Below are 26,382 nucleotides of genomic sequence, written 5' to 3'. Positions count from 1 at the left end.
TGGAGAAAATGCTAATAAAGCAAATTAAATTTAAAATTGTGTTGCATCTATATCCATTGTGAAAAGAGGAAAATTGGGCAACTGAGAGTTCCTGTGGCTTCACATACTGTCAGCACTTGGTATTGTCAGCATCTGGATTTAGGCCATTGGAATAGGTGTGGAGTGGTATCTCATTGTTTTAATTTGCATTTCCCTGATGACACAATGTGGGGCCTCTTTTCATACGCTATTTGCCATCTGCATACCTTCTTTGCTAAGGTGTCTGTGAAGATCTTGGACTCATTTTTTATCAGGATGTATGTTTTCTTACTGTTAAGTTTTAAGAGTCCTTTGTATATTTTGGATAGCAGTACTTTATCAGATGTGTCTTTTCAAACTATTTTCTCCCAGTCTGAGGTTTGTCTACTAATTCTCTTGATATTGCCTTTCACAGACAGTTTTTATTTTAATGAAGTCCAGCTTATCAATCATTTCTTTCATGGATCGTGTCTTTGGGGTTGTAACTAAGAAATCATCACCATACCCAAAGTCACCTAGGATTCCTCCTACGTTATCTTCCAGGAGTTGTGTAGTTTTGATTTTTTCATTTAAGGCTATATTCCCATTTGAGTTAATTTCTGTAAAGGGTGTAAGGTCTGTGTCTACAATTTTTTTTTCATGTGATTATCCAGTTGTTCCAAGCACTATTTGTTGAAAAAATATCTTTGATGCATTGTACTGTCTCTGCTTCTTGGTCAAAGTTGAGCTCACTATACTTATGTGGGTCTATTTCTGGTCTCTATTCTGTTTCATTGATCTATTTGTTCTTTCACTGTCTTGATTACTACAACTTTACAGTAAGGCTTGAAGTTGAGTAGTGTCAATTTTCCAACTTTGCCCTTATACATTACTAGTATTTTCAGAGATCCAATCTCTAAGCATTTTCCACTGCTTGTGACCTGGTTTTGGTGCTACAACTAATGAGCTGTGTGACTCAATACAAATTGCTTGGCCTCTCTGAGCTTTGGCACCCTTCTCTGTGATTTAAACAGTTGGTAAAGAAGACATGTAAGACCCAAGCATTTGTTTCTGGATAGAAGGGACAATGGCACAATAGAATGGTCACAAATAGGATCTTTGAAGTCACTCAAGTGGGTTCTGATCTCACTTCTATCACTTAACTGAGTCACTTTGGGCAAGTTATTTAAAGGCTCTGGATTTCTGTTCCTTGGATGATTAGGATTAAATAAAATAATACTTGTTTTTCACTTAGTTACCATTCAATTTGTGTTAAACATATGTAATACCCTTTATCTACAAAATATGATCATGAAAACCAACACCTTTAGAAACAGACCATCACTATAAGTGGAGAAATAGACTCAGGACAAAATACTGGCCTCATTCACGGGACTGCCATGACTAAGAGTTTCATGATGTATGAAAGGGAACCATGAGGCTTTGGAGTCCTGATGACTGATTGTGGGAGAGTGATGCGAAGCAACTAATGATCCAAGTAGTTGAGGTATATTTGACAAGGCCTGTTTGAGAAACCTCTCCACATGTTGACTTTCAGAAGTGTATTCCAACAATAAATTGCTGAAACCAGTCTTAGGGTTGAGGTGGGAGGAGGAATTAAGGCAAAGTGAAGGATGTGGGAAGGACCTACTTGCTTTGACAATGCCTCAAATAATTCATAAAGTACAATGTTTTAGGATCATGTACTTGAACAGCTTTATGCTGGGGTTAGAGAGGAATGTGGGATAAAAACATCTTCCCAAAACTAGCCAGGGGAGCCGTCTTTCCTGCTGACGTGGTGTCCTGGGAAACAGAGGAAGGCTGGGCAGTCAGGATGAGGTGAGGGGCTAGGACTGAAGGGGGTGGGCCTGGGCTGCGGGATGGGTGGCTTTGTGCGCATGAACCACAGCCATGGATTCACACAATCCTAGAGACCCTTGAGCCCACTATATTTCTATGAGGGCTATTAGGGCCCCGTGAGGGAATATGATTTGCCTATGTTTAAAATTGGAGCTGAGCCCTAGCTGGTTTGGCACAGTGGATATAGCGTAGGCCTGCAGAATTAAGGGTCCCGGGTTCGATTCCAGTCAAGGCCACATGCCCGGGTTGTGGGCTCTATCCCCATTGTGGGGTGTACAGGAGGCAGCCTATCAATGATTCCCTATCATCATTGGTGTTTCTGCTCTCTCTCCCTCTCCCTTCCTCTCTGAAAGAAAACAAAAAATTGGAGCCCAGATGGGGCCAGAAGCAACCCAGGCTACTTGCCTTGCCTTCCGGAGGCGCCCACCTCATGGGACTGTGTGATGGAGGGCCCCTGGCTTGTCTCTTGGTGGTCCCAAGACACCGGCAATGCTTATCTAATACCTGATCGAAATGGGCTAGATTTTAGAGTTGATTTAATAAACATTTACTGTGCATCCACTATGTGTCCGACGTGATGCTGTGCATGACTATAGGGACAACAACGTCAATGGCGGTGGTCTCTGGGATGGAGGAGTCTAGCTTATTCCAACATTTACCTCGATTAGATTTATTCTGGGCAAACTTTTTGACTCGAGGGCCACCATGGGTTCTTAAACTGGACCGGAGGGCCGGAACAAAAGCATGGATGGAGTGTTTGTGTGAACGAATATAAATTCAAAGTAAACATCATTACATAAAAGGGTACGGTCTTTTTTTTTTTTAGTTTTATTCATTTCAAACGGGCCAGATCCGGCCCGCGGGCCGTAGTTTGCCCACAGCTGATCTAGATAGATGCTCAGTCTACAGAGAGAGTCAGGCAGACACCCGAGTGCTGGGTGAACGGCAGAGGTAAAGGGGGCGGAAAGCACTCTGGGAATTGCTAGCTCAGTGTACCTTTGTTGGGTTCCACCATGTCCCAGCGACTGGATTCTGCACCTTTAACACACACAAGTACCTCATGATGTAGTGCTGTTTTCTCCATTTTATAGAAAGCTAACCTTGGAGAGGGAAGATACTTGTAGATTCCATGTTTGGAAAGCATTACAGCAGGGGTTTGAACCCAAGGCACCTTGTCCTCAAGTCCAACATTCACACAACCACATCCGAGCTGCTCCCGGGCACCAGAAATAACACTTGACACCTCCTGAGGTTACCGTCTCACACCTCATCCCAATGCCTCTTGTTCTGAAAATCGTTCCTGAGTTCCCACCATATGTAACAGAGAACTGGCCAGCCTTGGGCTCCTCGTAGCCCTGGCACGAAGCAATTTTACACCAAGTGACCTTCTCCCCTGGCCATTATCACAGAGGCCTGCAGCTGCCTGTTTTTCAAAGTCTCCTACTTGTGGCTACTTTATATGTCTCTATCGGAAAACACCTGTGCTATGCCAAGCAGTTATCAGGCGCCTTTCCTTTTCCCTGAGCCGCACTGTCTGTGGTGGTGAGTCAGAATACTGCCCTGTCGTCTCAATGATTGGTTTTTAAGAGTTTGTAACGTTCACTTTGAACCGAATATTGTATTAATGCCTCTGTTGCTTTTGAGCCAGGGGTTGTGTCTGAAATAAATTTAAATCTGTTAAGGATATAATATATAGGATGCTAACTTCCATCCTTTTTGTGATATTTTGTGTTGCTGTGTTCTGCCACTAGACGGCAGCACCCTCTATCAATTCTTGTCTTTCTCCACAAGGTGGATGAGTAGGCTATCCGTTAGGGAACAGGAGGGGGACTTTGCAGAGTAAATTTTAGATACTAACACAAACAGTGGAACTCTGCGACCATTGCCATAGTTGACAAAACTCTGGGTTCTTGTCTGGGCCATGACTACTTGTTTGGTGACCTTGAGCAAGCCACTTCTCCTGCTACACCCCCTTGTATAACGTGAGGGAGTTGAACCAGACTAAAGTCAACGTCAACTCTGATTCTGATTCCTTTGGCATCTCAATCAGTTTGAAAGCCAACCAGTAGAAAGGTCTTTCGATGGCATCATGTGGAGTTCTATTTTGCTTCTTTTCAACCGAGCTCATGTTTCTGGATTTGCATGTTCAGTCACCTCTGTGTAATTCTCTCTTTCTTTTCTTGGGTAGCTTATTGTATTTTGTTATAAATTCTTTCCTGTGTAGGGTATGCTTGTCATTTCAAAGGAAATTGGTTTAGAGTTTCTGTTTTGTTTACTAGTACACCCAAGGCAAAGAGAAATTCAGTTTAGCTTCTTTTATTCTCAGTGTTAGGAAGCTAAGCCACACCACATTTGAATATTATAGCCATCCCCACTTGAAAAGGTGATTTCTTCTGACTCTGTATTTAATGCTAATGGTTCATCACAGAGGACTTATGCTATATATATGTACTTTGCCTTCAAGTAAAACTTTTATCCATTTTCAGGAATGAAAATAAAGTCAAGCTTCAGGGAAGATAAGTTCTTAAAATCTGATGGTTTCAAGATAATGTCAGAAGATGATTGTAAGAAAAATGACATGAAATGTACATTAACATAAATCTATAACTGCTCAAAAATATCACCATAAAATCCTGCCATTACTGAACCACCCAGTATGTTTTTTTGTGAGAATGAATAAATTATCTGAGAATCTGTTTGCATCAAAAACACAGAAGTTTGTAATAAACACATAAATCATTGAAGCATTTTCTAGCAAGAGGCCTAATCTTAAAAACGGGGGCATTCATATCAATTCTGCCCCTTCCAGCTTCCTCCTCTGTATAGTACCTTCGAGCTCTGGGTGGTAATGGAGAACCATCAATTATGGATGTGTGGGAGGATGTAAAGAAAATAATTCCTCCTGAAGTTTTCCACACCCCCTCCCCCACTCCCCACAAGCCTCATCTTCTGTACTGCTGGCTTTCACTGAGGTACTCTCTGTAGTTTTGGCCTCCGTTTAGACTGGGGTCTATTTTAAAAAAACCAGTCATATTTTTGAAGCCATGGTACCCACATTCCAGCCAACATCCTCTGTAAAATTAGCAGCACTAACTTATCTCTGAAAGGTATGTACTTGTTGCTCTCCCTGAAGACTTGGTTTGCTTTCTGTGTTATGGGCAATTCATATCCATACAGTAACATGATCCCCTTTTTGCTTAGGCTACCGGGAAACTCAGAGGCCAATTAATATCTTAATCTTAATAGAATGTAGTGGATGTGTGCCTGAGGATCCCTAATTTTATCTTTGTCATATGGGCTACCTAGATTTTTCAACGATTTTTATTTTCATTTTCTTCTATTTTATTAAGCAAATTTTTGTTAATGACTCCAATCTCTTTGTGAAAAGAGGCAAAGTGTAGATAAAGAAATGAAAGGATAATTGTGATATTGTGATTTATAACAAGAGATATATATTTGGTCTTCGTCCCTGTGTCTGGCCCAGAGCTCCCAAATCCCTTGGAATTTCCTAAGCAGTGAGAACTATAAAGGCGTCTTTTGTTATGTTAATGAGGCAAGTTTTAGGCCACACCTAAGGGTGGGGGTGGAAGCTGTTGCCTGTGGAGCCATTCATGGACTCAGTGGGCTGGAACTTTCAGTCTAACTGGAAGTTGTGAAGGGGAGGGGGCTGGAGATGGGGTACAGTCACCAATGGCCACTAAGGTAATTACTCTTATGCATGTAATGAAGCTTCTGGTTGGTGAACACCTGGAGAATCAGGGAGCATGGAATCTCCTCACCCTCCCCTCATGCCTTGCCCTGGGCATCTTTTCCATCTGGCTGTTCCTGAGTTATAACCTTTCATACTAAACCAATAATCTAGTGAGTAAAATATTTCTTTGGGTTCTGTGAGGCACTCTAGTCAATTAATCAAACCCAAGGAGGGGGTAGTGGGAATCTCCAATCTATGGCCAGTCTGTTGGTCAGAAGCAGGTGACAATTGGGACTGAGACTGGCGTCTGCAGTGGAGGGGGGAGGTGGTCTTGTGGGACTGAGCCCTCCACCTGTGGAATCTCAGGTTACGTACGTGGGGGTAGATAGAGACAGAATTGAATTGACAATTCTGGTGTCTGAGAGTAGCTCAGTGGCCCCCAACCACACATTGAAGTTGGGATCAGAACTATTTTAATAGTTAAACATAGATATTGACAGGTAAAATAATGCCCAAAGAAGCTTCTGTAATTAAAGAAGTAAAGGTGGATATCTATAGCAAACTGTAAAAAAAAAAAGAGAGAGAGAGAAAGAGAGAGAGAGAAAGAGAGAGAGAGAAGAGAGAGAGAGAGAGAGAGAGAGAGAGAGAGAGAGACATTGAGAAGTCCTGCTCTTGTCTGGTTTTTCCCCAGGACTCATTTCTCAATGAGCATCTACGAAGGTCCAATTGTAACCTGGAATGTTTGTATATCAAATGCTCATGGCCTGTTCTGGGATCTCTGCATCTGGTCTTCCTCTGTGTCAAGAAGCATGACAATACTGCCAGCTGGCATGGCTCAGTGGTTGAGCATCAACCTATGAACCAGGAGGTCACGGTTCAATTCCCGGTCAGGGCACATGCCTGGGTTGCGGGCTTGATCCCCAGTGTTGGGTGTGCAGGAGGCAGCCAATCAATGATGCTCTCATCATTGATGTTTCTATCTCTCTCTCCCTCTCCCTTCCTCTCTGAGATCAATACAAATATATATTAAAAAAGAAGCATGACAATACTTTCTATACTGATGCACCTGGTGTTTCTAAGGAGCAAAATGCATCAGTTAATGGAGAAGAGCCGTCACGAGTGCTGTGTACATTGAAGCTGTTGCCACTTTTAAGGACTAAGAGGACTGGTATAAAAGCCCCCACTTTCGGGGGATTAGGAATGGGGTAAGAGGAAGAAGGGGATCTGGGAGGCTATGCAGGATGGAGACAGAGATGTACCAGGAGTAACTATTGTTTCCACCATTGCAGCATCCTTCCTGCCTCCACTAATGCGACAGAATTAAATAGTCATAGAAGCCCTGCTCCCTTTACGTTTTAATGACTCAGCTGGGTAAAATGACTCACTTAAGGACACACCGCCAGGGAGTGGCAGCGCTTGGGTTTTGGCTACTCTCATTGTTCCTTCCACCATGTTTCCTGGTGCTGAGGTCATCTCTTTTCTCTTCCAGGTCCACCATCCACCTTCTCCACCCCACTCTCAGCCCCGGGACCAACTAGAATGGGCCACTTATGGGCTGTCCTGTGCTCTGCTTTCTGGTGGGCTCAGCCCTGGGGAAGCCCCAGGAGATAAGAGGGAGGCCAGGCATGTGTTTCCTTCGCTTCCACCTTGTGCGGTCCACTGGGCTGGTGGTGTCCCTCAACCAGTGGTCACTGCTCCTCTGAAGGCACGGTGCCCCTCCTGGTCTCCAGCCACTGTCCCCTCATCACTCTGGGCCCAGGGAATGGTGACAGTGGCCACTGCTTTAGCCCCAGTTCTGGCACCATCCCTCGTTCTTCCCCTATATCCACACCCCTCAGCAAACTGCTCCTTAGTAAGTAAACTACCTTAAATTACCCTAATTTGGGTGTGCTGTTTCCTGTTAGGACCCTAATTTTCCCATTAAAGCAAGTGTGGGGTTAGTAATATGTTGTAGAACATAGCAGTAGACACATAAAAGGTGAATTTGATATGTTTCAGTTATTGGGAAATACAAACCATGGGATTGTCATCTTTTCCAATTGGGCATTGTTAGAGAGGATGGGGACACAGGGGAAAATAATGAGAGAAATTATGGTGGATACGATCCTATTACATTTCTTTGTCCTCTATTTGTGCTTCGAGCACCACTGACATTGATTAGTTCCCTTCTGCCTCTTACTTGTATCTTCATCTCCAAACTGAGCTGCTTTGCTTAAAACTTTAATATCTGTTTTCATATTAATTAATCAACATTTTAAAATTCGATTTCTAGCTTGTGATTTTATTGGGGGTATGCTTAGAAAAACAACTTAGAGGTTAAATGCAAGCCATACGTTTTAAAACAATTTCTTTCTGAAATTGCACAACACAGAATATGAGTTTTCAGAATAGATTACTTCATCAATAAAATAAGGTGATAAAAAGGCATAAGATGTATGAGAATCCTTGAAAAAGTAGATATTTCATGAAGAATGAAAGTTCAATAGATCTCCCTGATTTAAGAAAACCCGTGACCACAGACAAAAATGCAAGATTTTGGAAGCAAAGAACTATACTTCTGTTAAACATTGTGACTTGACTTTACCTTTAGCACGTTGGCTTCTGATGTCCTTGGTAGTGGGTTTGTCCACCTGTAGAAGACAATGGGGCACCATTATCTCTTACATTGTGACTATGATACCATATAATGTCCTACTAATTGTGACTATGATACCATATAATGCCCTACTACTCTGTCTGGTTAGAGTCCAAAGGATAAAGGTATAGGTCTCTGGACTCATTGTTCTTAGAGATCACCACGTGTGTATGGTTGGCAGGCAGTCAATACATGCCAGTATTTGCCCCCCGTGCCAGTGAAGAGTGTAGTGGCCTTGGGTGGTATTTGTCATAAAAATACTTGGGTTTGAGATCCAAGCCTGTCTCTGATTGCTGTGAACCTTTGGAAAGGCATTCAGCATGTTATGAGCCTTAGATTTTTCATTTTTATAATAGGGACAATACTTAGTCAATTCATGTTATTGAGCTGTTATGAAGATCAACATACAGGATCAAGGACACTGGAAGGAATTGAGCAGGCAGATCAGCATGTGGCCTCTCTTGGCTGCCTGGGTTGGGCTTTCACCTCCATCATGTGCTAGCTATGAGACATGGCAAGTCACTGAACCTTCTGCGCCTCAGTTTCCTCATCTGTGAAGTGGAGGCTACAAAAGTACTGATACCTCCGGAGAGAGGGAGGATTACATGTGACACATCATGCAAAGTGCCTAGAGAAGGGAGTGGGTTGGCACCATGTAAGCGTAATAATTGTTAGTTGTCATTATTAATATTATGAAAGACATTAATGAACTACTAAGGGCTATATAATTGCTAGACCTGAGGGTGAAGAAGATGACGAATATATCATAATAATGCCCAGTGCCTTTGAAAGCCTTTAAGTCTGGTCAATATTGGGGTCTATGATGGTTAGTTTTATGTTGACTTGCAGGGCCCCAGACATTTGATTAGCTGTTACTTCTGGGTGTGTCTGTGAGGCTGTTGGCAGAGGAGATGAGCTTTTGAATAAAATCAGTAGACTGAATAAGGCAGAGGGCCCTTCCCGGTGCAGGTGGGCCTCAGCCAGTCTAGGGGCTGCATAGAATTAAGAGGCAGAGGAAAGGATAATTTGATCTCTGCCTGACTGTTTGAGCTGGGACACTGGTTTCCTCCTGCCCTCAACTGGGATTGACACCATGGACTCTCTCGGTGGCAACTTCCACCACTGGCTGTCCTGGGTCTCTAGCTTGCAGATGGTAGAGCTTGGAGTTAGCCTCCATAGCCGCTATTTTATTTAGATGTATATATGTATATGTCTCTCTCTCTTTCTCTCTCCTATGTTTCTATACAACCCTGACTAACACAGGGTCTTAGTGTTCCTCTTTATTGGCATCAAGTTGGGGTGGCCAAAGTGGATGGGTAGGAGGGGTCATTGATCCCTGTTACCTCTTATCTTGGATGTTCAATGTCCACCTCTGCCTTCTGTGGAATATTGAACTGCATCATTTATGCTTGAAAAGGGCATGGCTCTTCAGCTGGTCAGCCTAGTGGGGAGTTGAGCGTGGTTTGGGTTTTGTTGTTGCTATAGCTTCTTTCATTGCACCATCAGCTTCTAATTCCTCCAAGGTTACCCTGTGGAGCCTGGGGTGCTGGAGGCTTATTTCAATGTTCTTCTTGCACCCTTAGCTTGCAGCCTTCCCTGTGTTCTGTATGAGCCTAACAGTCATGAGATCTTGAACTGAGCTATAAAGCTTCAGAGAGGGTAACTGGCCCAAACCAACAGAGCTCATAAAAGTCGGAGCTGTTAACATAGGGATTATAATGCTCATCTTGAAAAGTTATTTTGAGGATTAAATGTCATTATTCATTTCAGCCTCTACTCAGAAAGACCTTCCATAACTCTCCATACTTATCTTTAATTATTTTTATTTTTTAAAATATATTTTTATTGCTTTCAGAGAGGAATGGAGAGGGAGAGAAAGATAGAAACATTAATGATGAGAGAGTCACTGATCAGCTGCCTCCTGCATACCCCACACTGGGGACTGAGCCTGCAACACAGGCATATGCCCTGACAGGGAATTAAATACTGACCTCCTGGTTCACAGGTCGATGCTCAACCACTGAGCAACACCGGCTGGGCTTTAATTATTTTTTTAAAGCACTTATCGCTTGCCATATTGTTTGACAGTCTAATGCTTATTCATTTATGAATGGTCCCCTCCACTAGCATGTAAGTTTCATGAGCACAGGTACTCGCATACCAGAGCCTATAATTGTGTCTGGTACGTGGCAGGCACTCAACACATATTTCTTGAGTGAATTTGTTGAGTGAATTATTAAAGTGTTAAGCATGGTGCCTATGTAAAGAGGAAGTGTTCAGTATTTCACCCCTCATCTTGCTCTCTTAGTCTGTCCTGGGTGTGTTCTATGTGAATGACATTGGTAAAATTTGTGATTTCCTTTTCTTGTCAATATTAAAAGAAGCCCTCAAGTGAAATAGGTGAACAATGTGAAAAAATAATGCCCAAGGAAGAATGTGCTATATTCAAAAGCATGTTCACATTCATCAATAAATGTGACACAATTGAAAAAAAACAACAGTGAAATTACTTAAAGAAAATCTAAAAAGTAATAGCCGGTCTTGGTTCTATGAGGTGGCCATTCCCATATAGAGCTGCTGGGTGGGTAAATTAAATATGTTTTGAGATAAGAAATTTCACAATAGGTACCAAAAGCTTTTAAAATGTTTTCCCTCCATGGTTAAGGAACATAATTAAAAATTCCATAATGGGGCCCTAACTGGTTTGGCTCAGTGGATAGAGCATCGGCCTGCGAACTCAAGGGTCCCAGGTTCGATTCCGGTCAAGGGCATATGCCTTGGTTGCGGGCACATCTCCAGTGGGGGGTGTGCAGGAGGCAGCTGATTGATGTTTCTCTCTCATCGATGTTTCTGGCTCTCTGTCCCTCTCCCTTCATCTCTGTGGAAAATCAATAAAATATATTTTTAAAAAATTCCATAATGGGGTATATCTATAAAGATTATGCTTATTGCCCTAACCAGTTAGGCTCAGCGGATAGAGCATTGGCCTGAGGACTGAAGGGTCCCAGGTTCGATTCCCGTCAAGGGCATGTACCTTGGCTGCAGGCACATCCCCAGTAGGGAGTGTGCAGGAGGCAGCTGATCCATGTTGCTCTCTCATGGATGTTTCTAACTCTCTATCCCTCTCCCTTCCTCTCTGTAAAAAAAAATCACTAAAATATATTAAATAAAGATTATGCTTATTAATGTTCATCACATGGGCAAACCTATATAATAAAAGCCTAATATGCTAAGTGTCCAACTGACTGTTCTACTGTTCTACGAGTCGCTATGACACGCACTAACCACCAGGGGGCAGATGCTCTGACTGGTAGGTTAGCTTGCTTCTGGGGTCTGGCTGATTGGGACTGGGCTAGATGGGCCGGACACACCCTGGAGCCCTCCCACGGGCCCTCCCTGGCCAGCTAGCCCGATTGGCCCTAATCGAGACTGGCTAAGACAAAATGGGCCAGACATACCCTGGAGCCCTCCCGAGGTCCTTCCCCAGTCCCGATCGTGCGCCAGTGGGGTCCCTTGGCCTGGTCTGTGCCCTCTCGTAATCAGGGACCCCCGGGGGATGTCAGAGAGCTGGTTTCGGCTCGATCCCCCCAGGCCAGAATACAAGGTGAAAAGAAGGAAATCAGGTGTATACTATACAACAAGAACTCCCTTGCATAAAATGTCCGCATAGAAAATATTGATAGGAAATACACCCATATGTTAGGACTGAGAGCCCTGCAGCCCCAGGGGTGATTAATTTGTATTTTATGCATTAAGAAAATGAAACATTAGCAAAAATGTTATTAAAAATAATGTTCTAAATATGTGTTTAGAGCATTTGCATTTACAAAATATTTTCATAAGATTAACTTTATAGTTTCTCAACAGCCTCTGAAGTAAGCATGGCAGGGATTTTTATTTCTGTTTTGGGCCAAGAATCTGGGCCAAATGGTATGTTATTACCCAAATGATCCTAGTTCAAATTCTGCTTCTGGAGAATGGGGTGAATTTTGGAGAATGCATGTGGAAACCTGATGCCTGGCTCACAGAATATCCTCAGCAAATGTTCTCTCCTCCCTCCCACGGGACCACGGTCCCACCAGTCATAGGAGCCTGACCATCTTATTCCTCACAAGATGCCTTGGGAATGAGGGATGAGCTCCTGGCTGCTAGGAAGTGCCCCACGTGGGTTTGGTTCACGTGGTCACACAGTTGACCTTTACTCACTTCTTCCAGCCTCATCTGTGTGGTCCAAGCTTGCCTCTCAGCAGGGATAGGAATCTTGGCACCTAAGGAAAGGGGAGTGTCCATCATCTCCTTGAAATAGCGTGTATCTGTGAAAAGAGTAAAAATTACTCATCCGTGCCATGCACTCGGCACAATTTATAAAACTTTGCACATCTGCAAACTCATGGAGTCACCAGAACAAAAGTGTGAGGCCAGCAATTGCACACCTACTTCACAGACGAAGCAGATGGAGGCAGGAAGAGGAGAGATTCCTCTGCTCGGTCCATACACATAAACGGGGAGGTCTGGACTAGAACACCCTCATTCACACCCCCTGGGAATTCTTCTCATCCTTTCAGGCCTGGGCTGTGTCACACCCTTTGAAGATCTTTCTAGATCCTACGCTCTCCTTCTATTTTATACACTTAACGTATTCTATCGGGTTTATCTGTTGATCTTTCTCTTTCTGCCACTAGATTGTGACCTCCCTGAGGACACGGATTATGCTTTGTTTATCTTTGTGCCCCTTGGTCAGTCCCAACATGGTAACTGGCACCCAGTAGGTACTCAGTAAATACCTGTTGAGAGAGTGAACCAAGGAATAGCATCCTTATTTACAAGGTGATTCTCTTCAAAAGAACTTCCCATAGAATCCTTTCAGTGGGTCGGGCCCTCGGGCATCCCAACCCGTCCTCGTTCCCTCCCAGAAGTGTGCCACATCGAAGGTTCGGCGAACTCGCTGGAGCTGCCCGGTGTGCCCCGGTTAGAGAGAGGCAATGTGGGTGTGAGGTTAGGTCTCCCTCACTCCGAGGAAGGTGGGCTTTTCTGCCGTGCTCAGGTGCTGCTCCTCTGCGGGCTACCTGCCAAACGCATCCGCCCAGTGAATATTCTTCCTGTCACTCTCTGCCCTTCTATGCAGGCATCTCTGGCTGCCTGCCCCTTGCCATGCTCCCAGTAGCTCCAGGACTTCTGGCTATGATGATAAAAGCCAGTAGTTACAGCCCAGCCAGCAAGGCTCAATGGTTGAACATTTATCTATGAACCAGGAGGTCACTGGTTTGATTCCCAGTCAGGGCACATGCCTAGTTTGCAGGCTTGATCCCCAGTGGGGGGCGTGCAGGAAGCAGCCAAACGATGATTCTCTCTTATCATTGATGATTCTATTACTCTCTCTCCCTCTCCCTTCCTCTTTGAAATATATATTTTAATATATATATTAAAACAACAATAGCAACATCAACAAAAACCACCAGTAGTTACAGAGCCCTGGTTCTGCCAAGTCCTCTCGTGGGAACTCCACATACATCCTAGGTGGCATCTTCTGCAGAACTCTCTGGAACAAGTTCCATGATGATGACCCCACTTTCAAACAAACAGGGAAGAAGAGTTTGAGAGACTTGCTCAAGGTCCCACCTCTAGGAGGCCACGCGGGCAGGATTTGAACCCGCGGTCACTCAATGCAGAGCCCACGGCTTTAACTTCTGTGGGACATCGCAGCACGTGCATTTTCAGATTTCAGACCCGACTGTTACCTGCATATTCAGATTCCTTGATAGGCCGGGCGGGTAGGATTTTCATCCACTGCCAACCCTCTTCCACGTGAACATTGGGGTCTTCATAGTCGTCATCCTCGGGGCCCTCTGCTCCATCCCGGACTGCGGGGAAGTTCCTTTCCTGAACAGGAGGAGACATTCGAGTGAGTCAAGGGAAGGTACAACGTTGATAAAGATGACAGGCTGCAGGGCTGGCGAGGGGCGCGGGATAGGTTCTCTGAGGTGGGAGCTCAGAGTCTGGGCTCTGGGGCAGGGAAATTCTAGTGCAGGCAGCATTCTGATGATGTCCCCCAATACTCCCATGTGTGTTATTCAATCAAATAAATATCTGGGTGCTGCCATGAGGCGGCACTGCAGATGTGATTAAGATGACACATGGGCTCTAGCGGGCTTGGCTCAGTGGATAGAGCGTCGAACTGTGGAGGGAAGGGTCCCAGGTTCGATTCTGGTCAAGGGCACGTACCTCCGTTGGGTTGCAGGCTCCTCCCTGACCTGAGCCCAGGTCAGGGCACATGCAGGAGGCAACTAATTGATGTGTTTCTCTCACATTGATGTTTCTCTCTGTCTTTCCTTTTCTCTCCCACTCTCTCTAAAAAATCAATGGGAAAATATCCTCAAATGAGGATCCCCCCCCCCCCCCCCAAAAAAAAAAGATGACTAATGGGCTGTCTTTGAAATAGAGAAATCGTCTTGGGTTACCTAAGCCCCTAAATGCAGAAAGGAGATCTATTTGCAGAGGCCATGATCTTATATGCAGGCAAGCCCAAGGAACCCACTAAAAATTATTAGAATATACAATTTAGTAAGGTGGCAAGTTACAGAACTGTTGCACAAATTTCAGTTGCATTTCTAGACACTGGTAATGAGCTCCCAATCGGAACCCCAGGAATGGCAGGATTGGGTACCAGTCCCCAATCCTGTAGGCGCCATCATAGGAATCCTGGGATGTGCACCGTGTGTCGGGACCTGGAGGAAAACTCCTCTCAGCGACCCTCTGTGCATCACACAGAGCCGCCAAGCGATCCCTTTTCCTTTCTGGGGCCTCAGAATGCTGCACTTGGTCTCATTGATAGAAATGACTTTTGTCTTTACTTGGGCCCGAGAGAGAATCCAAGGGCCACACTGGTCAGTCGTGCTGCAGCTTGGAGAGGTCTGAGCAGAGTGTCGTGTGATGCCAGGAGCTCAGGAGGATGAGACGGGGTCGTTTCCAGATGAAAGGGGAAGGTGGCCCTGCGAGGCTGAGCCACTCTCTGTCTACTGTCTCCTTTGAGCGCCCGACTGGGGATTTGGGTGGCTTTAGGTCACACCGTTGGACTGGGAGGGGGCTGGCAGCTGGGAGAGGCTGTGACACACACTGGAAAGATCTTTGCCGTCTTAAAGTTTCTCCTAAGATGCCAAATGGCCATGGCCAGGAGTAACAGGCCCAGTCACAGGAGATTTTTATGCACATTCCCTGATTTGGCCTTCGAAATTAAGAACGTTTGCCCGGCTGGGGTGGCTCACTGGTTGAGCATCGAGCCATGCATGAACCAGGAGGTCAGGGTTCCTCCCTGCCTCAGACACGCCATCTGTACATTGGAGATGGCTAAGCCTGCCCTATTTGGTTGTATCCAGCTGAGCACAGGGCATGTAAAGGTTCCACTTTGGCACCTGCCCAGGACACGCTAGGTCTCTTCCCTCCCGTGGATGTGCTGAGTGTAGGTATAGCAGAGCGCCAGGGGGAAGCAGGCTTGCCAGAGGTTTCACAGGTGACCTGGTGAAGGGGAAAGGTGAGCCGGCTGTTCTCAGGAACCGCACACGGAAGTGAGGTCTGGGCTGGAGCACAGGCATGCGGCTCCTTTGGGGACTTGACAGATGAGCATTTGCGCAAGGGCACTATTTACACTCCATACTGTGTGGCCAACACCAAGACACCCACAGAGAGCAGCTGCTCTGGGCGAGTCCTGGACCTGCTGGGAGAACTGGGGAGGTGAGAGCGGAGTCCATCTCTGACCAGTTGCCTTGCTGGATCACGGGGGCAGGGCATGTGGGGACATGGGGTGGGTGGGTGGGGGGATAGTAGCCACCACCCCCTCCCCCTGTCTGGGGAGAATCTGCACTAGACCCCGAGAGTCTTGCCCACAGAACTGGATAGAAATAGTCTGGTTTATATCTTTCTGGGAAGGGAGACAGAGTTTTGTTTTAATTATAAGAAGTTACATCTATTTTACCTATTAACCTATTTATTATCTACTGTCCCATCTCAAAGGTAAATCCTTTGTGACTGACTGGTTGTGTGTATGTCCTGGAGTGAAGTTCCATAACTTTAATTGGATTAAAAAAGCTTTTAAACAGGAAAGAACCAATGATTTTATTGGCAGATTCTATCTATCTGTCTATCTATCTATCTATCTATCTATCCATCCATCCAATCTATTCCATCTGTCATAATACAGATATGGTGGTTGGAACTATTTAAATCATATACATATACAATTTAACAATAAAATTACTTATAAATATTAGCTATCTGAGTTATGTTATAAATTTTCTCTAGTCATTAGAATTCTTTGCAAATATTATTAATGGATTCATACTGGGAATATAATATATTTAACTATGCTTATATTACTGAATACTTAGCATGATTCCAGTGTGCTGCCATTTAAGATATATCATTATAAAATATAAAGGAGTGTGTTTAAATATTAATCCAAATTTTGGCTTAGTTTCTTAGTTTAAATTCCCAACCATAGGATTATTGGGCCAAAGGAAATGAACACTTTTCTGTTGCCTGGTTACTATTATGAAATTGCTTTCCAGAATGTTTGTTCCACTTGAACATTTCGCCACGAGTGGGAGGAAGTGCCTTCCTCATCACACACTTGCCAGCACTGCGTGTTGGTATTTCCAACTCATCCAATCTTCGCAGTGGCCGTGTAAATTACTTTTCACCTCCCTTTTATAGCTGAGAAATTGGCATACAGTTTTATACCCAACAATGGAAATACAATTTTCCCTGCCAATAAATTACACATTTAAAATGTTTTTCTCTTTGTTTTTAATCCACCACTCGCCTTGAAAAAAACCAGTTATTTTGTAAATATCAAAGACGGAGAAAGAGGAGAGGGCAGTGGCTGACTTACGCAGTCCAGGGAAGGCTCGCGGATGGGCTGGAGCCGGCCTGCCAACAAAAACAGACCCAAGGTTAATGCGCCTGGGTTTTCTCCAGAAACCCTGTGCTTATTTCAATTAATTTTTCTGGATGGTAATTGCTCCCAATGAAGTGCATGTTTCTGTCCTTCTCACTCTTTTTGCTGCTCTTGCAAAACAGGGGCGATGGAAAGGAAGGGAAGGACTCAAATCCAAACCAAGAAGCCTCACTGTTTCCACGGCAGGTTAATAAACTCAGGGAAAGAGGCAGACACCCCCCCCCCCCCCCCATCAAGTGCTCCCCAACCCATGACTCAGCTCACAGAGAGGCTGGTTTCCTCTTCCCTCCCCACCGAGGGCACACGTTACCTTTGCACTTATCTGTCCATAACTCTGTCTCCTTAAACAGACCGTACCCCAGTATTTTGAGGGCGGGTCATATCTATTCATTCATCTATCTCCAGTTCCAGGCATAAGGCTCAATATGACCAGGTGACTTTTAAAAAAAAAATGATTTCAGAGAGAGGAAGAGAGAGGGAGAGAGGGATAGACACATCAATGATGAGAGAGAATCATTGATCGGCTGCCTCCTGCATGCCCCCTACTGAGGACTGAGCCCACAACCTGGGCACATGCCCTGACCGGGAATTGAACCGTGACCTCCTGGTTCATGGGGCGCTGCTCAACCACTGAGCCACACTGGCCAGGTGACCAGGTGAGTTCTTGATAGGCATTTGTTGAATGAATATTGTTCAGTGGAAGCTTCTCAGCACGCTACTCCCTCACCTGGGCTTGTGTTGTGAAGGTTACCTGAAGGTCATCTAGGGCGCTCAGTGTTCCATGGCTGACCTTTTACCCTCAGACTATGCAAAAACACCCAAGAAGGACGGTCACATGGTCTGTAGGTGTTTTTTCTTTTCTTCCTCCTAGACTTAATTTTCCTAAATTGCACTCCGGTGTCATGCTGTTAGTCTGCATGAGGAACATTATACCCAGGAAATGTTCTTATCACATTCTCTTATATTAGCACATACGTGAGAAGTTCCCAGCAGGCCTCCGCACCAGAAGCTGTGTGCTTCTTAGCAATTGGTTTGCTTTGATTTAATGGAAAACACCAGTCCCAGGAGAGATTATATTTCCCCTCCTCCTTGACTGTTGAGAACCCCAGGGCAAATGTCTGGCTGTGTCCAGGGAGTGTGGTCTGACATGTATTTCTACATCTGGGCCTGGCTTCACCATTTTTTAAAACGTTGTTCTTTTACCCTGAGCTCTCTTGCTATACCAAAACACAAAAATCATAGCTGTGCATATGTCCCCAGTCCCCAGTCTTCTGTGGGGTGGGATGTGTAAATTAATGAAAGTTTGGCTGGGTGGAAACATAGCTCTCTGGAAGTTGCTTAGGACCTGTGCGTGGGGGCGGGGGGTCGTGGTGGGGGGGAGGGGGTTATTAATTAGTCAAAGCTAATCTCCAGGAGATCTGAGATAGGTGGGGCCGAATCCTGCCTGCCACCAGTGCCAGCGCCCCCTGGTGGTGGGACTAGCATCTGTCACCATCCTGAGGCACTAATAATACCTTCTGTCCCGGCAGGATTACACCCCCTGGAAGAGAAACCCACAGGTTTCTCAGGCCCTTTCCAGTAGCAATTTGTACTGTCTCATGAGTGGAGACAGGCTGGCCCGCTGGCCACTCCACACTCTGGTTCCTGCCTCTGGGGCTGGCCAGAAACAGAGGACCCCAAAGTCCTGAGGAACAATAAATGCCATTGGGCAAAAGGAGAGCCTTTGGAAAAAGACCTCCTTTGATCCACATTGGATTGTGATGTGGGCGAGAAAGAAGCCTCTATTTTATTCAAACGACTAATATTTGTAGTTTTTGCATGATAGATGGTCGCCTGCCCTGGTTAATCTGGTCTTTTCAGTTTCTCTGAAGGAACAAAGCAAGCCAATAAATGTGTCATCACCGACCAGCGCCTCCTCCCCCAGGCAGCGGTGAGATTTCAGGCTCCCGATCACCCCCATGCATCGTTGAGTGCATGATAAATGAACAGTGGGCTGTGAGGGATCGTGAGGGGTGCATTGGATACACCCCAGAACTGGGAAGCAGAGGCAAAACTTCAGCCACCGCCTGACCTCCTCCCTCGCTGAGTGAGCTGGAGCTTGAGCCTTCTCTTGCCGGGCCCCACGTCCCCATCGAATGGACACCCCCAAGTGCTCCCCAGTCTCTGAGCCTCCCTGGAGCTGAAGGACAGGTTGGCGCCTCAGAGAGCACCGTTTTCTAACAAGATGAATGGAGCTGCTTCCCACACCGCTGTCCTGGAAGAGTTATGCTCAGGTTCTGTCTGCGGAGGCCCATTCATCACCTGCCGACACCACGCGGCTCTTCTGCGCGCCCCGGGGGAAGCATCTCTCCACAAAAGGCAGCACCCGCTTGGACGTTATTGTTAAGAGGGACATGAAAATGAATGTGTGTCCGGTAGAAGCGCAGGGCTTTCCTGACTGACGGGCAGAGAGCAATTAGCCCTGGACTTGGACACCATCTTCTCACGCCCACGGAGGGATGACAAAGGCGTATGGCCAATGCCCATCAAATTAGGAGGTCCCCTGACCATTTTCATCTCGGTGCTTAAAAAAAAAAGAAGGAAATAAGGAAAAGCGGGTCCCCAGCATGAACCGACTGCTTGCAGCCACGCTCCCACGCTGACACGCACACTGCGGTTGGAGAACTCCCGACTTGGAAGCTCCAGCTCCCTTCCATGGGAGATGGCCATGAAGATGGACCCTCTCAGACTCTTTGCACTTGTAAATGCTCCTATGAACTTGGGCACCTGGAGGCGCAAGACTGGTGCTTGTCTACACCCCATTCACTACCCTTGTAGGGACAGGGGAGCTGGCCGGGCCCCAACTGCTGTTGCCATGGTTATACTTGGAAAAAACTCCTGAAGCAGAACCAACTTTCATTTTTATTTCTTCACAAGATTTCAGAGGGATGAGTTGGGGAGAGGAAAGGGGGAGGGTCCAGGTTGCCTCCAACTCCAGACACTACCAGCAGGACCTACTGGAATAGGTGGTGGAAAGCAAGAGGCCAGTGATCCAATCCATCACCGAGTAATCCGTCTCAGAGACAGCCTATGCCACCCACCCACCCCACTTCCCCTTTCTTCTCAGCACTAGAACCCCAAGGTCAGCTGGGCACATGGCCACCTAGAGTAAGTATTCATGACACATCCAAATCATTCTGGTAGCTGCATATGGCCATGAGTCCAGGTTTTGGTTGATGGAAGAGGTGGAAAGTCAACTCGCAATTTCCAGGGAAGAGAAAGTGTTGCTTGCTGTTTATCCCTTCTTTTCCTCCCCTCTGTCTCTCCTGCTGTCCGGGTCACAGGTATCACTACTTTAGGCGATGAGACAAAATCCCATTTGAGGAAACTGCAAGGGAGGGAGGGGGACAGGAGGAGCGGGAGCTCTGAGGACCTCGAGGAGCGGGACCACCCACAGCTCTGGACTGCTTACCTCTAGACTTGACTCACATAGGAAAACAATAAATACCCATCATGTTGAAGCCTCATGGTTTCCTGTTTTTTAAAAATACTTATTTTATTGATTTTTCACAGAGAGGAAGGGAGAGGGATAGAGAGTTAGAAACATTGATGAGAGAGAAACACGGATCAGTTGCCTCCTGCACACCCCCTACTGGGGATGTGCCCGCAACCAAGGTACATGCCCTTGACTGGAATTGAACCTGGGACCCTTCCATCCGCAGGCCGATACTCTATCCACTGAGCCAAACCAGTCAGGGCTCATGGTTTCCTTTTTAACACGTCACGCAGCCTTTCATGTTGTACCAGCTTTGCAGTTCACCAGTGACGTAGCAGAGCCTCTGATCACAGGCACGAGCAGGGAAGCTGAGTGAGGAGCTCCTGGTTCCGATCCCGGCCGTGGCCCTTTGTGGCTGTGGGAACTTGGGCAAGTGTATGAGCCTCAGTCAACTGGTACTAACTTGTAGAATGGGAATCATAGTCTCAACCCCCAACAGCTGTGGGGAAGTTTAGAAATGGACCTCCCTGGCTCAGTGCCCTTCTAAGGAACGGCTGTGTTCTGTGTTCCACGTCTTTCCAAGGTCACGTTCATGAGCAAATCTTTTTCACTCAACCCAGATCCTTATCACTCTCCGCTTTTGGATCTATGGTACGAAACTGTCCGTGATTTAATGCTCCTTTTAAAACAAAACACGCATCTTTTTCAACATTCAACTTGGTTGCCACATACCTGTCGCTTCCTCACACGGGCTCTTCCAGCTGGGGCTCCCCTTCCAGCTGTGCGGCTCGGAGAGTCGGGGACCGTCACCATCTTGTTGACCTTCTCATTTTAAAGATGAGAAGAACTGAGGCCAAATGTATGGTGATGGATCGGGGCTCTCCTCTCCTGATTTCTGGGTTTTCATCTCTCACTCCTCCTGGGCTCTGTTTGCCTAATTGTGCACTGAGCATAATAGAATCCCCTCCCTACAGCTGTCTGACACCCGTGCATCAAACGTGCCCACACTAGGGACCTGACTCCATAGATGTTAGTTTCTTTCCATTTCCTCTCACTTTCAGATCCTAGGACCTGCTGATGTCCTGAGAGAACCAGCACTCAAATTCCGGGCTCCAGGCTCACAGCCTTGGGTTCTTCCCTACGCTCTGTGCTGCCTTTCTCACGTCTTATCTTTTAGGAACTCCAAGGTATTTGGGGACAGAGGCATCAACCTGATTTTCCTCTCACCGTGAGGAGAAATAGGATCGTCCACACCCTGTACTCTGGCAGGTCCCAAACTGTAGAGCATCGGTCTACGGCTATAGGTAAAAGCAGGAATGAACTCCTTTATAATCACTTTCACTCTCTCTGAGTGGAGGATTATAATATCCAATGAGCACTGGTGGTATGAGTTATACTTGGGAAGAAGAGAAAGAAGAATGAGAAAAAGAAGGAAGAAGGGAAAGAGAAAGAGACAGAAATAGAGATTGATACAGATTACACATAAATGTATAATATGACTGTTCTATATATCTATTATAATATACTGTATATATTTATATCTTTCATTTATCTATCATCTATCTCTCTATCACTATCCATCTATCTATTATCTATCTATCTATCTATCTATCTATCTACTATCTATCTATCTATCTATCTATCTATCTACCTATCTATCTATCTATCCATCTACCAGCTCAGTCATTTAGCTCTTTTGGGCATTTCAGTTTTATTCACTGAAACACAGTCTCCTTATCTGAAGATTGTGAGTTGTAAATATCAAGCACAAAGAGTCCAAACTTGCAGAAATAGCGACATTTGTTGGTGGGTTGGGAGAACAGTATTAATGTTCTCACTGGGTGGCCCTTGGAAATCCAGCTCCCTCTCTAGTTCTTAATCTCCTCACCTGGAAAGCATGGCCTTAGAACCTCAGACTTGCTGAGTCCTTGGGACGTTTTATCTTTTTTTTTTAAAGAGCGCCTGTCCCCACAACGGTCCTAGAATCTGTTAGATGAAGAACCACCAATTGATTAAATGAGAAGGTGGATGAATGCAGGAGTGGTGAGAGGCCAAGCTGCTTGTCATTCTCTTTCTTGGGAGATCCCCAGACATTCAAACGAGATTTTCTGAGATGGTTTTTGTCCAGAGAGTTGACGGCAGCTTCTTGGTGGGGACAATCTTGAAAATTTCTTTTTGCTTCCAACAGTGATTCTTAAGAAACCACCCTAGAACTTCCTGAATTGGAATTATCTTGTTAAAATGAAAGATTCCTGGTCTCGGTATAAACCTGCCAAAGCATAAACCATGGGGTGGGCTTGAGAACATGCACTTCTCAGTGTTGTGATTCTGATACACATGGAATTTGAAAGACAATTCTTAATCCTGGGGCTTACCAATCTTAGATGATTTGAAATCTTTGCCTGGGCTTACCAGAAATCAGTAAACACCTTTTCCCAGTAAATAAACTGTCAACTTTTGAATTTCTTTTTGTTCACCAGGCTCTGCTAAATTGATGCCAGTGTTGCAAGATCCAGAAAGGGCCAGCAGGCGGCACCAGCTGCTCACATATCCCGCACCTGCCTTTTCTTCCTCTAGTTCTAAAATCATTTATTTTTCCTTTAAAATTGGAAAAACAACAACAAAAACAACCTTCAAGACTGCTTTTGTTAGAAAACTAAAAGCAAAACAAAACAAGTATTTCTGGACAAAATGAAGTTTCTCCTCTGTTTAATGGACTCAGCACGATCAGGGTTTTTACTGCGGATGGTGACTGAGGACAGAATGACCCACTTTCTAAGTAGGGCTCTCTTCTCCCATTTCATTCTCTATTCAGTGGCAGGAGAAAAGCTCAGTTTATTTTACGAAATGCATGGCGCTGTTCTCTATATATCAGCCTCACAGGGGTATTGGTATTGACAGTGTCATGTTTGAATACATGTCTGTCTTTTCCAGCCCTGGAATCCTCTTCAATTTTGGATAGTTTTTAGTATATAAAAATACATACTACTGTCCAGCCAGCATGGCTGAGTGGTTGAGCATTGACCTATGAACTAGGAGGTCAGGGTTCGATTCCCAGTCAGGGTCCATGCCTGGGTTGTGGGCTCAATCCCCAGTGTGTGTGAGTGAGTGTGTGTGTGTGTGTGGGGGGGGGGGGGGGGGGTGGGGGGGTGGGGGGTGGGTAGGAGGCAGCTGATCAATGATTCTCTCTCATCATTGATGTTTCTATCTCTCTCTCTCTCTTCTTCTCTGAAGTCAATAAAAATATATTAAAAATATATACTACTGTAGAAAAATTAAGATACAAATAGGTAAAAAAGAATGAAAATCACCATAATTCCTCATACCAAGACAATCATCCTAAACACATGCACACACACGTTATAGTATATGCATATACATATGGTCATGCTGTGTGTATGCTGTTTTCCTGCCTGCTGTCTCATAGAATTGCATGCTATCACAGACATGTCAGGAAACCTGCTTCAGCATCATCATTTCTAGTGGCTACACAGCATTTTCTCATATGGATGCCCCACCATTATTTTTAACTAATCCCCTAGCAAAGAAAATCACAGACAATTTAAAAGCACCTGGGAATGTAATACATGCCCCTGTGACAAGCCGTCTCTCATGTCAATCACCATGTGCATCCCAGTTGTATGGGTTCTGTTAGAGCTGAACAGATACCTGCAGTGGTCTGCCAGCGTGCAGGGGTGGGGTGCTTTGCCGCTGAGAATTCTGGGCAGGGCATGCACTCTAGTGCGTGTGGGCCTGGGCAGCTGTATCTCACAGGACATTCTGGGTGTGTAGATTTGTTTTTTTCCCTGCTCGAGTCTCTAGAACATTGTTGATGGAATGGAATACCCACCTGCCAGTTTCTGCCTCCCTTAATGCAGGTGAACAGCAAAGTCAAAGGAAGGGATGCAGGTCCTGGGGTTTATAATTCATCAGCCACGGCATCAAATGAGCAACTTCATGCCCAGGCAATGCCCCCTTTAACATTTCCTACAATCTTCCCAGGACTCTGAGTGGATGGTGGGATGGGGTACATTAGAGATTAAAACTCAAGTATAATTTGGGAGCATTGACCTTGAGAGAACAGAAGGTCCTCTGTTAGGACCTGACTGGGAAACTTGATCACATGTTCTCTGGAAGGGCTTAGAGCTCGGTGCTCATTTTTTATGTAGATTCATACTTGCGATTTTTAGTTTACTTCTTCCTGTTCTCCTCACTGCTACCCAGGTGTGTGTCCTGACTGGGAACTGAACCGGCAACCTTTAGGTGCACAGGACGATGCTCAACCAACCGAGCCACTTGGGTCAGGCTCCTTGAAATTAGGATGGTCCAACAGGAACAGTACAGCCTCTTAGTAACACTGGAAGGGGCTCCTATAAGCGCCAAGTACCAAGGGCTGGGCTCCGAGAAGACGCACAGAGAAGCAGAGTGTGGTTTCTGACCCATTCGCCTGACGCATATTTTGGGGAGAACCCATCACACCAAGTCCAGTTGAGTGAACACTCATGAGTAGCCACAATACTGGCTTAGGCTCCTCCTACCCACTCTATAGGCAAAGGAACCCAGGCCAGGAGCGATCTGTGCCCCACCCCAGGACACACAGCTGCCAGGCAGAGAGACAGGTTCCCACCTGCTCAGCCTAGTCCCAGCACCGTGGCCATCACAGGCCAGGCTGGTCCCTGGGAGCGAGAACAGGGAAAGGCCATAAGTGCTCCTGTCATTGGAACAGGCCAATGGTTTTACTGAAGAACAGAAAGACCCGGAGGAAAGGAAGGGTCTGACAGGCCCCTGCTGACATTCCCCGCACCTTGGGGACGGGCCCCTGACTCACCTGCGGCGCTGCTGACTCGAGGCAATGACCTAGGGCAGAACAGAGAAGCCAGGTCAGTGTCAGTCGGCTGCATGGGTCACAGACCTTCCTGAAGTGGGGGGAGGGCGCTCATCCAGGGCTGTTTCACAGGTCAACCTACGGAACGATTTCTCAATATTTGTATTGTCCTAGACCCAAAGGAACAGCTCAGGACAGAGACTATAGCAAATAGAAAAATGCACGCGGCAGGAAACAACCAGCTGCACAGGCAGTGTCTGGGCAAACCTCCTGTTCACAGGTGCCCGTGTGTGTGAGGCTGTGTGCACACACTCACATACACAGATGTATGAGCATAGCATATGAGATTGTGCAGGATCCTGATGTTAACAATGGGTTGTGTATCTTTAACTGTTATTCACAAACATGTGTCCGGGCTGTGTAGTTTCTGGAAGGGCAGGTAGGGCCTGGCTAGTGTTCACTATTGTGAGCGAGGTTGCAATATGCATCCACCCGTGCCTGCATTTGTAACCTCATGGCTGCATATTTCCATGAAGACCCTTCATCCAGTGCCACGAAGGGGACAGTGATGTGGGCCATCTCACCCTTGTTCACATCGATCTCCAGGGCCTTCCTCATGGGCTGCATCGGTGCCTATTCCAGCCCACAGGTGAGAAGGGAACTTTCCCGGCATCTCACCACCGTGACATCCATCCTTTAAAACAGCGTTGCCGATTGGCATTTTGTTCCTGTCTGGTTTCCTTGATGACCAGTGAGATTGAATTAATATTGTTATTATAATAACTTTTAAATGGTTTGGGCCATTTGCATTCCTCTGTGGTAAGTTATATGCATAGGTCTTAGCTGTTTTGCCAGCGGCTCTGTGCCTGGCTGCCTCACCGGCCCTGGACAGTGTGCTATAGAAGCACCTTTCCCTGACGTCAGCGAAGATCTGAACTGCCCTGGGGCC

General features: G+C 45.8%; 1 protein-coding gene across 1 annotated transcript in view; it reads right to left on the bottom strand.

Moving 5' to 3' along the window:
- CLNK (cytokine dependent hematopoietic cell linker) overlaps positions 1 to 25,523 on the bottom strand; it is a 78,319-nt gene extending 52,796 nt beyond the window's left edge. The window contains exons 1-5 of the mRNA XM_070399323.1: positions 25,437 to 25,523; positions 17,068 to 17,105; positions 13,922 to 14,063; positions 12,390 to 12,496; positions 8,133 to 8,178 (exon numbers count right to left, since the gene is read on the bottom strand). Of these exons, the coding sequence (XP_070255424.1) occupies positions 8,133 to 8,178; positions 12,390 to 12,496; positions 13,922 to 14,063; positions 17,068 to 17,105; positions 25,437 to 25,509 (406 nt within the window). The 5' untranslated portion in view covers positions 25,510 to 25,523. The remainder of the gene's footprint in view (positions 1 to 8,132; positions 8,179 to 12,389; positions 12,497 to 13,921; positions 14,064 to 17,067; positions 17,106 to 25,436) is intronic.
- Positions 25,524 to 26,382: the final 859 nt, after the last annotated feature.

This window comes from Myotis yumanensis, unplaced genomic scaffold (genome assembly GCF_028538775.1).
Source record: "Myotis yumanensis isolate MYYU_CA2020_CCGP unplaced genomic scaffold, mMyoYum1.0.hap1 SCAF_1, whole genome shotgun sequence".
Taxonomy (NCBI): domain Eukaryota; kingdom Metazoa; phylum Chordata; class Mammalia; order Chiroptera; family Vespertilionidae; genus Myotis; species Myotis yumanensis.
This window is presented reverse-complemented; position numbering and strand designations above follow the sequence as displayed.